General features: G+C 32.0%; 1 protein-coding gene across 1 annotated transcript; it reads left to right on the forward strand.

Annotated features, from left to right (window-relative positions):
* The first annotated feature begins 10,955 nt into the window (after positions 1 to 10,955).
* Positions 10,956 to 13,738, forward strand: LOC130958008 (carbamoyl-phosphate synthase small chain, chloroplastic-like). The gene is made up of 9 exons (XM_057884882.1): positions 10,956 to 11,079; positions 11,291 to 11,423; positions 11,502 to 11,590; positions 11,687 to 11,815; positions 11,920 to 12,048; positions 12,124 to 12,236; positions 12,327 to 12,674; positions 13,040 to 13,205; positions 13,719 to 13,738. The coding sequence occupies exons 1-9, from the start codon at positions 10,956 to 10,958 to the stop codon at positions 13,736 to 13,738; spliced, it is 1,251 nt and encodes a 416-aa protein (XP_057740865.1).
* The last annotated feature ends 342 nt before the right edge of the window (positions 13,739 to 14,080 follow it).

Consider the following 14,080-nt stretch of genomic DNA (forward strand, 5'->3'; position numbering starts at 1 on the left):
TGTTTTTATTTTGAATCAATAACAGCAAAATAATTCACCAAAATAACAAGTACAATAGATTGGATTGAAAATCAGCAACCAGAATCACCAATCCAAAATCAGAATAAATCAGCATAAACAACACAAGATAAAATTGTGGCAATGTTTTTATTTTGAATCAATAACAGCAAAACAATTCACCAAAATAACAAGTATAACAGATTGGATTTAAAAATCAATCTCAGAGAATTAATAAATTAAACAATTGAATTCATAACTCATCAACACATAAATCAAATAAATATTCAAAAATTAATATCTCAAAACTCAGAATCATCAATAATACATATGTATATTCAAAATAAATTTCAGATTTCAGAGGAATAGAATCAAAGAGAGTTAGTATGAGACTTGAGACCTAAGGGTTGAGAATTTGAAAATTTTGGCTAGAGATAAACTACGACTGCGAGACACCACACGGAGAAGAGAAGCAACGACGGCGAGACACGGTGTAGAGAAGAGACGCAGAAACGACGTCGGCGAGGAAGGGGGAAGCAGAAACGACGAGGACGGGAGAAGCAAAAATGATGCTGGGGAGAAATGGAGAAGTAACAACGACCCACAACAAGGAGTAGAGAAGCAGTGACGTCAACCCATGGTGAGGAGAGGAGAAGCGACAACGACGACCCACGGCGAGGAGCAGAGAAGCAGTGACAACGACCCATGGCGAGGACCAGCGACAGAGAGACAAAGAGGACGACAGAGAGAGAAGGGAGAGAAGGGTTCGGCGATGACAACGATGCGGGGCTGTAGGGACTGCAGTGGCTACAGGTTGGGTGGCTGTGGGTGGCTGCGGTGGCTGTGGGTGGCTAGGGTTTTTTTCTTCAATTTCAACTTCTTCAGTTTCAGAGAGGAGGGGATGAGGGAAAGGGAGTGGGAGTGGGAGTGGGGTGGGCTGCGGGACTTGGGTAGCCATTTAGGGTTTTTGTTTTTTTGGAGAATACAATGAACCGAAGAATCTTTAAAAAAATCAGCCGGTTCTGAGAGTTCATCAGTTAACTGCCAGTTTGACCGGTTTTTTTACTAATTTTTGGTTAACTCGGTTGAACCAATTGATCCAATTCGATTTTCAGAATTGTGATAGAGAGTGAAAGATAATTTGAGAATGAAAAAGAAAATTGATTCAATTATGATCTGCATGTCTCTTTTACACTGAAATGCATAAATATTTATACTAAGATACTACCTTAACTTCTATAATCTCTACATGTATATTGAATTTTTAATGATTTTATTGTATATTTAATTAAACCAGTTCAATTACGATTCAATTCCAATTGAACCATTGAACCCATCATTTGACAGGTTCAACTACTGGTTCAGTTCTTGCAACCTTAAATGATACCATTTGTAGGGGTATGGATTACCAGGTGTGTGAATATGAGCCAACCACATTTTATGCTATGTGTGTATAATATAGAACAAGTTGCGATTGGCTTATCAAGGCTAGTCTTACTAAGAGAAAGTTTTGTTGGGTTATAAGGTGGTACAATGGTAGTCACACATGCACCAAAACTAAAACTTCTAAAGATCATTCCAAGCTAAACTCAGACATGACTGCAGACGTGATAAATCCATTAGTTGAATCTAATCTATCTTTAAAGGTGAAATCTGTGGTTGTTGAAGTACAGTTGAAATTCAATTATACGATAAATTACCATAAAGCATGGTTTGCTAAACAAAAGATAATTGCAAAAGTTTTGGGTGGTTGAAAAGCTTTTTATGAAGCTTTACTGTCGTGGTTTGAAGCAATGCTACAAAAAGATCCATCAGCAGCATAATGCTCGACATAATGCTCTATAAAAATGTGCCAGGCAAGTGGATCCCAACTAAAGTCCCTAATAAAAAAAATCGGAGCAGAGGTAAGAACTTTCAGTAGATTGACAATCTTGATTTCTTAGAAAATAAATCCGTCCTAAACAAGAACAATATATGAATCTTCACGTACATCTGTTTACCAAGTGCGGTATCCAACTCATTATGGTGTGGACCCATGAAGTTTGACATGGCTTCATTTATGATCAGCTGTAGTAGGTACAATGCTAAATTGCATCATGAATTCATTTTTGAGGCCAGTATTGCTGCCATCTCTAAATCCTGATACTGACAGACCATCTATCAGGAGTCCAAATATCATTGTAACATCCTCCAAAGTAATTGTGCATTCACCGTGTGAAAAATAAAATGTATGAATTTTTGGACGCCATCATTCAATTAAGACATTTATAAGAGCGTTGTGTAGAGTAAATTTTTCAATTTGAGATATGTGATAGAATCCATTATTCCGTAACTCGATTTCAACTCAGGGATCATACACATCTTGGTAGAGATGTCTTGATTTCAAATTTTTTAAACTCTGAAATAATAATAATAATAATAATAATAATAATAATAATAATAATAATAATAATAATAATAATAATAATAATAATAATAATAATAAACAAATATAAATAAAAATAATAAATAAACAAACATAAAAATAATTATATATGGTGGACACTCAAAGTATTTAACAATGTAATCTTCAAAATGCGTAATGTCATGAACTATCTTCTAGAGTTATTCTTTTTAAAACGAAATATCTATTACATATAAACTATATTTAATATACATTTAACAACAACAACATTAATAATAATAATAATAATAATAATAATAATAATAATAATAATAATAATGTGCTATCACAGTATGTAGTAAGAAATAATAAACTGATGTTACTACTAACAAATAATATAAGTTTAATAATTAAAATGACATTAAAAATAGCTATATCAATACGGTACTAATAGTATTATTAAAATATAATATTATTTAAATATTATAAATAATATTACAGAGTATTATTAAATAGTAATAATATATTAAATAACATATTAACATAATATTTAAATAAAATATATGTAAACGAAATAATATATATTTAAATATATTTAAATATATCTTAAATTAAAATACATTAAATAAAATATATTCAACATATTAACAATATGATATTTTAACAATATATATTAACATATTATATTAAGTATGTTTAACATGATTTTAAATATATAAAATATATAATTAAATATTATATTTAAATAATATATAATAAAGTGTTAAATAATATATGTAAACAAAATATTATATATAAAACATATATTTAAATATTACATAAAAATAATTACATATTTCAATTTTAAAAAAATCTAAAGGTATATTAAAATTTTAAATATTTTTATGCATATTTAAAATTTTAATTATATATTTATACATATTTAAATATGTTTATATATTTTTATATATATTTATATTAATATATTATATAAAATATATTTAACCTATTTAAACGATATTTAACTGGTACTTTTTTTATTACCTTAAAATATATCTAAATAATATCCTAATTTAACTAATATTGTGTAACTAACTAACTAAATTTAATACTTTTATCATTGTCAATCAATTAATTAATAGAAATTAATTGTAATAAAAATATCCTAAAGTATTTTTTAATAATAAGTTTAATTATTTAAAAATATATTTATTTGTTTAATGAAGGTGTTGATGTTGATAGCTAGAGATGAAAATAGTGATATCTAGTGATGATGATGGGTGTTGGAGTTGTTTCAAAAAAGAGAAAGAAGGAGAGGTGAGGGAGATGAGGGAAATGGATCCTCTCAGTTTTTTATCCTTAATTGTTTGATAAAGTACGATCTCTCACCTTAGACTCTTTAAGTGGGATTAAGAGAAAATGAGTAAAGATATTAAATGGTGAGAGATCACACTTTACTAAACAATTGAGGACAAAAAATTGAGAATATTCATTCTCGCAGTGTCACGGGTCCACTGGCATGGGACGCGTGTCGTGCATGCATGCAATACGCATGGAATGCAATATACCAAGAGCAGATTGTTGCTCCGTCAAAATAGCGTTCTCAGCCTTCTATTAAGCACCGTTTTTGTCATTTTCAGTGCAATATTCACTCTTTTTTCCAATTATAAAATAAAAATTCAAAAAAAAATACTATTTATGCTTCTCATATCAAATACTATTTACAAATTTTGTTAAAGATATAATAATTAATGATGTCTTTTTTATCGGCTTAAGTTTTTAGGATTAATGATTTTATGACATGGTATTAGAGTTCTATGTCTGAAAGGTCTTGAGTTCGATCCATGGTGAATCTCAAAAATAAAAAAATAGCATAAGACAAATAAAAAAAGAAAAAAAAGCTAACACAAAAATTAAGTAAACTAAAAAAAATTACTTCAATTTTTGGAATGAGTGATTTCATGACAAATTTAATGACAATAATTTCCATAGATGAAAGGAAAGATGCAAGAGCTATGCTAAATGTAATGCAGCGCTTACACATCGATCCATGGTGAATCCCAAAAGTAAAAAACAAATAGCATAAGACAAATAAAAAAGAAAAAAAAAAGCTAACACAAAAATTAAGTAAACTAAAAAAAATTTACTTCAATTTTTGGAATGAGTGATTTCATGACAAATTTAATGACAATAATTTCCATAGATGAAAGGAAGAATGCAAGAGTTGTGCTGATTGTAATGCACCGCTTACACATCGAAGTGTATAGACGGTAGAATAAGTTACTTCAAAATAGCAAGATCCTTCTCAGTTACCTATTAATGTATGAAGACTATTAGTACTCCCTGTTTTATTGGGTATTGTGTGACACTAGTAGATCAGAGCTGTACAATAGAATATGAAGAGTTAGCTAGTATAATTTTTCTTTCTTCTTTTTCCTTTTTTTTTGGTTATATATAGTTATACATTTTGTCTCTGTAAAAGTGTGATTTATCCACTAATGCAATATATTTATTTCTCTTTTCTTTAGCTTGCATGACAAAATCTTCATTTTTTCACTAAGAAATCTGCAGCTCAGAACATATTTTATCATGGTACGGTAAGCGTGGAAGAGCAGCAAATATTGTTAAGCAAGAATTGTGAACTTCGCCCTTTCCTTCTGTGACATCCATGGCAGATCGAGAAGCTAGAGTGGATATTCCAGAAAATTCACAACTGTAAAATTTTCAATGAGTGATTTACAAAATTTTACAAGATTGATGAATCAACTTGCCAGCCTTCAAACGCAAGTAGGGAGATTAACATTGAACTCGATTCAAGATCAGACAAGTCCTTTCTACCTCCATCCAAATGAAAGCCCGGGTTTATCACTAACTCAAACTCCACTTATAACTCAAAATTATCACTTATAGGCGAAATCGGTTTGGCTATCCATCAAATCGAAAAACAAGTTGCGATTCATTGATCGAAGTATTCTAAAACCTTAAAAAACTGACTCAATCTGTAAAGTTTGGGACAGATGCAACACTTTTGTACTATTGTGGTTGCATTTTTTCCTAAGCACAGAGCATTCTTTGGTGTAACGTGGCCTTGGAGCTCTAGAACGATCTCAAGCATAGATTTTATGAAGGTGGTTTATTTCGGATAGCTGATTTTCAAGAAGATATGTTTGCGATGAAGCAGGAAGATCTATCTATCACTGCATATTTCACTAAACTTTAGGAAATTTGGGAAGAACTTGATGAGTTCAAACTAATCCCATCCTGTGCCTATAGAGCATCATGCTCATGTGAACTGAAGATCATAAGAGAATATAAAAACTAAGAACATGCTGTTAGAATTTTGAGAAGGTTAAATAAGCAGCATACAACAGTGAAATCACAGATTATGTTGATGGTGCCACTACTTAGTGTGAATTCCATCTATTCTTTTCTTTTGCAACAAGAAAGATAATTAACCAACTCAAATCAAAGTGAAGAAAGGATGCTAGTTAATGCTGTCAATATTGGAGGAACTGGTAATGAAAACAATAGAGGGTTTGGTATGACCTTGAATGCAAATTCTGGTATCATAAATCGAGGTGGCAGAGGCGGACGTGACTGAGACCGAAGCAGAGTTAGTAGTGGAAGAGAAAGAATGAGAAATTGTTCTCATTGCATGAAGGCTACACACACCATAGAAACCTGTTACCATAAATATGGATTTCCTCCTCATTTGCAAAAGTGATTTGGAGTAGCAAATATGAACAATATGATTGTTGCTGAGAAAACATGTGGAGATAGCAACATACCTAATGTGCGTTCAACTCAAGAGGAGAATAGTAAGAGTCTAGACAACTTATTTTCTGAAGATAAAAAACAAGCATTGATTTCACTATTCCAGCAATATAAAAGTGATTCTGCTCATAGTTATCTTCAAACACAAGCCATAAACACAGTGATAGCTCCTTTAGCAGGTATACACCATATTTTATCAATTTCACATTTTTTTATACACATATGACTGGATAATTGATGTTGGTACCACTGTATATGTTACTTTTTCTCTTCATACTTTTCACTCTCATCACACAATAGATCCTGTATTAATCAAATGTCCAAATGGAACTGAGACCACAGCAATAATTAGTGGAACTATAATTTTAACATGTGATTTTTACCTTAAAAATGTGTTATATGTGCCCTATTTCAATTTTTTATCTCATATCTGTTTCTGAAACAACTAATTTTTTACCTTCTCAATTCTTATTTAATAATATACACTTTGAGATACAGGACAACTTTTTATTGAAGATAATTGGTCATGCTAGACAAAGAAGTGGCTTGTATATCTTCAATACAGATGCAACTTATATCAACTTAAAAGCAAAGAATAGAGAACTAGTCAACACCAGCAATTCAGTTAGTGTTGCTGCTATCACAAACACTATAAATTATGAAACATGGCATTGTGGATTAGGACAAGTCTCAGTTGGTAGGTTACAAGAAATGAAAAAGAGTTATCCTTTTATTGTATGTCCATTAAAAGATAAACTTTGTGAACTATGTCATTATGCAAAATAAAGAAGATTGTCTTTTCATTTGAGTCAAACAAAATCTGTTAATTTATTTGATTTAGTGCACATGGATATTTGGGGACCTGTTTCTACTCCATCTTTTGTTGGCCATAAAATTTTTTTAATAATAGTAGAAGACAAAAGCAAGTTCACTTAGCTATTTTTTATGAAAAATAAAGGTGAAACTTTTTTTTATCCAACAATTTGTGCAACTAATTGAAACCCAATTTCAAACAAAAATAAAGAACATCAGGACAGATAATGGAGTTGAATTCATCATGAGTTTTCTTTATGAAAAACAGAGAATAATTCATCAGACTTCATGTGTTGAGACACCTCAACAAAATGAATTTGTAGAACAAAAATATCAAGATATTTTAAATATTGCTAGAGCACTCATTTTTAAGGCTCATCTTCCTAAAATTTTTTGGAAATATGCTGCATCACATGCTGTACATATTCTCAATAGAGTGTCTAGTTTATCTATTAATAATAAAAGTCTTTATCAGATTATTTTTAGTAAAATACCAAACATTCAACACTTCAAAATTTTTGGATATCTTGTATTTGCTTCAACTTTAGTTGCAAATAGAAAGAAATTGGATAAAAGGGGAAAAAAATACATTTTTCTTGGCTTTAAAACAAGAACAAAAGAATATCTTTTAGTGGACATTAATAACAAATAATTTTTTACATCTAAAAATATATTTTTTAATGAAAATTTCTTTCCATATAAGAATAATCAAGTTTCTCATCAATTTAAACATGTTTCCAATTCTAACTAAGACACTAGGCCTACATTACATAATCATGATCCTATAGATATCTTTGATAGCAGTACATTATCTTTCTATACTTTAGATTTACATCCCATTCAATATACATTGCCAAATACTCCTTCCAACACAATTGATGTTCAACCATACCCAATCTTACCCATTTCTTTGAGTTTACCAGCAGCACCAGCATCATGTACTACCCCATCATATGATGAAAATCTATCTAATTCCTAGTCCACTGACATTAATCCACCTCCTTCACTAAGAAGATCTCTCAGAGAAAGACATAAGCCAAGATACCTTGATGATTATGAATGTATGCAAACTACTGTCTCTGATAGCATGGTCTAATCATCAATCACAAAACCATATCCTCTTTACAATTACTTGAGTTATAATTTCCTATCACAATCACACAAAGTACTTTCCATTATAATTTCCACAAATCTGGAACCAAAGAACTATGAACAGGCTATTCTGAGTGAGTGTTGGCAGAAAGCAATTAAAGCTGAGCTTGAAGTATTGAAGGAAAGAAAGAACTGGAAACTTACTATTCTATTGAAAAGGAAGCATGCAATCAGATGTAAATAGATTTTTAAAACCAAGTATAACTCTAATGGGACTATAGAGAGACACAAAGCAAGGCTTGTGGCCAAGGACTTCACTCAAACACAAGGGTATAACTATTTTGATACCTTTAGTGTTGTAATCAAAATGAATATCCTTCGTGTATTCTTAGCAATTGTAGCTAGTAAGAACTGGTTTATTCATCAATTAAAGTTGACCACTGCCTTTCTTCACGGTGACCTACCTGAAGAAGTCTATATGAAGTTTTCCCTTAGTTGAAATGCGTAGCCAGGAATAGTTTGCAACGTGGAACGATCCTTATATGGCCTTAAGTAAGCAAGTCGAAAGTGAAACTCTAAGTTATGCTCTGTCTTGATTACTTCAGGTTACTCACAATCAAAGGCAAATCATTCCCTTTTCACCAAATCTTTTCCAACAGGTTTCACTTCTATTCTTGTTTATGTTGATGATTTGGTTTTATCGGGGGATGACATAGAAGAGATCCAGCGTGTGAAGATGAAATTCGACACTTTGTTCAAAATCAAAGATTTAGGCGAACTAAAATTTTTCTTAGGCATGGAAGTTGCAAGAAACAAAAGGGAAATAGCTTTATATCAAAAGAAGTATACTCTTGATCTCCTAAAAGAGTATAGATTATTAGATTTAAAACCAGCCAGCACATTTATGAATTATTCAACTCATCTCCCAAAGTCGTCAGGAACATTATTAAATGATGCTAAGTCATATAACTCATCGGAAGGTTGATATACCTCACTAATACCAAGCCTGACAAAAGCTTTGCTGTTAGCAAGTTAAGTCAATTTCTAGATTATTCCACAAATGAGCACTTCAAAGCAGCCTTACATGTATTGAAGTACTTGAAAGGAGCTCCTGAAAAAGGATTACTTTTTGAGTCTATTTGTGACTTGTCCCTCCGTGGTTTCTCAAATTCTGATTGGGGTACATGTCCGAATACCCGAAGATCAGTGTATGGATATTACTTCTTTCTTGAAAGATCTTTGGTATCCTAAAAAAGTAAAAAATAGCAAATAGTTGCTCGATCATCTTCGGAGACAGAGTATTGAGCAATGGCTCTTGCAACTTGTGAAGGAATTTGGCTTATATACATCTTGAATGACTTCAAAATCAAGTTACCAGGTCCTGTGATATTATTTTGTGACAACCAATCTGCTAGATATATTGCGGCTAACCCAGTGTTTCATGAAAGAACGAAGCACATTGAGATTGATTGTCACAAAGTTAGAGAGAAAGTTCAAGATGGTTCTTTAAAGCTCATGACAATTCCATCAAGAGAACAATTTGCTGATGTCCTTGCAAAGGCACTTCTACCAAGTCCTTTTCAAGAGATATGTAGTAAGCTTGGAATATATATTTTGTACACTCCTAGCTTAAAGGAAGCTATTAATATATGAATACTACTAGTACTCCCAATACTCCCTGTTTTATTGGATATTGTTTGACACTAGTAGATCACAGCTGCATAATAGAATATGAAAAGGTAGCTAGTATATTTTTTCTTTTTTTTTCTTTCTTTTTAGCTATATATAGCTGTACTTTTTTATCTTTGTAAAAGTGTGATTTCTCTACTAATACAATAGACACATTTCTCTTTTCTTTAGCTTGCATAACAGAATCTTTATTTTTTCACTAAGAAATCTACAGCTCAAAACAGATTTCCTCATTACTAGCACACAATATTCTGATTTTTCTGTTCTAAATGCAATCCTTCAAATGCTGGTTATATTATGTTGATGAGAAATCCAAAATGCTACACTCCGAGATCATTATTTTGCAGCTACCAAAATCAAGCAAACCACGTTGTTTTGTTTTGTTTTGTTATTTGTTTTGGTGATATATGGGTAAAACTATCAAGGGAGTTGAATAGGCACATACGATATATGTGTAAAGTCCATTAATATGGCTGAGTGCATTTAAGGTCCTACACTGAAAGAGGGGAAAATAATAAAAAAACAAAAAGCTGCATCTGAAACACAATAATATTTTATTATTAATGTTTTACACTGTTATATTAATAGTACAAATATCATTAATTTTTTATAATAAAAATATTTAATTATAAAAGACAAAATGTGGGTGAGATAAAATATTATTAATGTTTTTGTAAAGATTTATAATGATATATAACACATCATTTAGATCATTTTTAAAAAATTCATCTCTAATAATTTAATATAAAAGAAAATAAGGTTTTTTTTATATCATGAAACAACCACCACAAAGTTCTTTTTGATGGTGTGAAGTTGACAATTTCATGAATTAAACAATATCATTATTATTCAACTATTTATCTAAAATCTTTCAGTACAGATATATAGTGTTGATGCACAAAAAAAAAAGAAAAACTTAGTATAATGAATTATCTATTTTCTTAAACACCCGCTTTTTATTAGCAAAACAATATTTAAATTGAGCTTATTTGAATTTCTTAAGAAATCAATCTCTGATTTATTGGATATCTCTTTGTCTTTAAGGTAAAATTCAAGAAAATAATTATTTAAAAATTAAAAAAGTGAAAAAGGGAAAAAATGGATGAAACTTGAAATACTTAACAAAACATAGCTCAACGAGGAGGGAAACAGTTATAACTTACAACTCAGTGACGGAATTCCTTTCGCTTTAACTCACTTTTAAACAACTTTGTAACCCTTTCCTCAAATGGCCACCAAAGCCTTCTCCGTATCCTTCGCTGACATCACCAACAGCGTCAGCTTCCCCTTCGCTTCTAAACCCCCAACCGCATCTCTGAGACACTGCGTTTTCTCACTCACTTGCTCTGCCGGTAACCCTCTCTTCTCAACCACGAGTGTCTTAACTTAATGTAGTGTAATCAAACCAATCAATTTCACTTTATGAAATCCATCTCTTCTATTGTAGTGCATTGTCATTTGGATGCATGGAAATGATTAATGATTACACATAAACATGTTAGTTATAGTAATACAGCTCAGAGCTCAAACAAATTTGATCAAGTTTTCTTGCTTGATTCATAGGTAAGGGTGAGAGGCCTTGGAAAGCTTTGGATGCAAGGCTTGTGCTTCAAGATGGTTCAATCTGGAATGCCAAATCATTTGGCGCTTCTGGAACCCAAGTTGGTGAAGTTGTTTTCAATACATCATTGACTGGGTGAGAAAAAACTATAACTATCAAAGAATTAGGATCTGTAGTTATCATTCTGAAATTTGATAATTTTGTAAACTGCAGTTATCAAGAAATTTTGACGGATCCTAGTTATGCTGGTCAGTTTGTGCTCATGACAAATCCGCATATTGGGAATACCGGTGTAAATTTTGGTATGTGTTTATGTTATAACTATAATTTCCATGTGAGTCTTGAATCTATGTGCTTGGAATTCATTTAAACCTAATTTTGGATGCACTGCCCGATAGATGATGAGGAATCAAGACGGTGCTTCCTTTCTGGTCTAGTTATTCGGACTTTGAGTATCAGTACATCAAATTGGAGATGTGTTAAAGCACTCGGTGATTACTTAGCGGAAAGGAACATCATGGGAATCTGTGAGTACTTGGTATATGAAATTTGTTTTGAGAAGTAATTTAATATCAAAATAATTTAAGTTCTTGCCATTGATTGAGTTTGATGGTAACTTGTGATGCAACAGATGATGTTGACACGCGTGCAATTACACGAAGATTGAGACAAGATGGCAGTCTTATTGGTGTCTTGAGCACTGATAACTCTAAAACAAAACAGGAACTACTGCAGATATCTCAGTCTTGGAACATTGTTGGTAAGGATTTGAGTCTTTGTGGTCATGTAAATGTTTTCTAAATTGAGTTACATGAGTCCTATTTTATATTTGCAGGTATTGATCTAATAAGCGGTGTCTCATGCATGTCTCCACTTGAATGGATTGATAAAATAGAAGATGAATGGGAATTCCGTCCAAATAAAGATCCAGCTGGAGAAACTTTCCATGTAATTATATTCCATTAGCACTGTCTCTTTCATTTTGTTGTCTATTGGGGTTATTTAAGTTGTGCTTTCATGCCATCTAAGGAATTGCAGGTAGTTGCTTATGATTTTGGGATTAAGCATAATATACTTAGGCGCTTAGCATCATACGGATGTAAAATTACAGTTGTGCCGTCTACGTGGCCAGCATCAGAAACTTTGAAGATAAAGCCAGATGGGGTCATTTTAAGCAATGGCCCTGGAGATCCATCTGCCATTCCTTATGCTGTTGAAACTGTAAAGAATATTCTCGGAAAGGTGCCTGTTTTTGGAATTTGCATGGGCCATCAATTGTTAGGCCAGGCTTTAGGTGGCAAGACCTTCAAGATGAAATTTGGTCACCATGGAGGAAACCATCCTGTTCGCAACCTTAGAACTGGCCGTGTTGAAATTAGTGCTCAGGTATGTCAACTAAAGGTTTTTTTTTCCCTACCGATTCTGTGTTGTAGTATATCACCATAAATATGGTTAACCTAGTGTCCTATTGGCAGTTAGAGCTACTATGAAAATGATAAATTGGTATAAGCAGTATAACAAATTCAATCACAAAGTTTAATTAAGATGAAACTCACCATGGTAATGTTTTTCTGTGATGAAATATGAAGCAGCATATCAAATTCAATTTGAATAAAATCAATTGCAATGATGTTTGGCAAACTATTTGATTTTTAATGTCTTTTTACTTTATTAGAAATTCCAAAAATGTAAACATCTTATTGTTAGACTTGCGGTCTTCTATCATGAAATGATGGTATATGAATTCGCAGAACCACAACTATGCGGTGGACCCTGCCATATTGCCAAAGGGGGTGGAGGTTACACATATCAATCTTAATAATGAAAGTTGTGCTGGTCTAGCCTTTCCTTCTCAAAAAGTTATGTCCCTTCAATACCACCCTGAAGCATCCCCTGGACCTCATGATTCTGACTATGGTATGAGATTTAGAAGTTTTTACACATATTATTATAAACATTATATGAAATGATGAAACCATAGTTTTTAGTGCAAGTGAGGTTTCTACTTTCTTTGGTGTCTGTTGTGATTGAGTTATAAATATAGTGATGCTTTAATTAAGTTAGCTAGAAAAAAGTGTTGTATTAGTACTTAGTAGTAAGTTAAATTAGTATATTAGTTAGACAATTATATGCTGATATCAGCAGTTAGTTAATAGTTAGTTAAGAGATTGATGTATTATAATTGGCTAGTATGCAGTGGCAAGGTGTATATATGTGCATTGAAGCAATAACAGAAAACGTGACATTCGTCACTCATTTTTTCTCATTTTTGAGTCTCACTGTCGTATGGTGTGCGTTCCATACTAATATTTCCTCACCACCTTACTCTGCAAGTAGAATAGAGTTTCTTCATCTGCATTCCAGTTAACTTGCTTCTTTTAGTTGCTGGTTTGTCACAAAAATACTAATACCGGCTTGTGTATAATGCAGCTTTTAGAGAGTTTGTGTAGTTAATGATGCAGGATAGAAAGAAAGCTAATAAAAGTCTAAAACTGACAGCAGCGCAAGCTTCGGATGCATAGGTGCTTTCTAGTGTTGGCGGCAAGAATTAGGGAATCTTCATAAAATATCATTTTGGTCCATTATTTTTGAAGATGTCTAGGAAGTAGGAATTGAATTTTCGTCTTTCGTGTCTTTCTATAACAAGGCCAAGCTACAAGCAAATGAGAATTAACGTATTCATGGTAGCAACACTAGCAACCACCAAAGTTTTGCGAATTAATACTCAAAATGGCCCCTAAAATTTGACCTCCGACTCAATTTAGTCTTTAAATTTTTAATTGACTCAAATT

This window comes from Arachis stenosperma, chromosome 10, assembly GCF_014773155.1.
Source record: "Arachis stenosperma cultivar V10309 chromosome 10, arast.V10309.gnm1.PFL2, whole genome shotgun sequence".
Lineage (NCBI taxonomy): Eukaryota > Viridiplantae > Streptophyta > Magnoliopsida > Fabales > Fabaceae > Arachis > Arachis stenosperma.

What these genes read in the sequence shown, in the direction of transcription:
- LOC130958008 (XM_057884882.1), top strand. Translation starts at nt 10,956, where the DNA reads ATGGCCACCAAAGCCTTCTCCGTATCCTTCGCTGACATCACCAACAGC. An exon ending in TCAGTCTTGGAACATTGTTG is followed by an intron (nt 12,049 to 12,123) that starts GTAAGGATTTGA and finishes TTATATTTGCAG; the next exon opens with GTATTGATCTAATAAGCGGT. An exon ending in ACCTCATGATTCTGACTATG is followed by an intron (nt 13,206 to 13,718) that starts GTATGAGATTTA and finishes TGTATAATGCAG; the next exon opens with CTTTTAGAGAGTTTGTGTAG.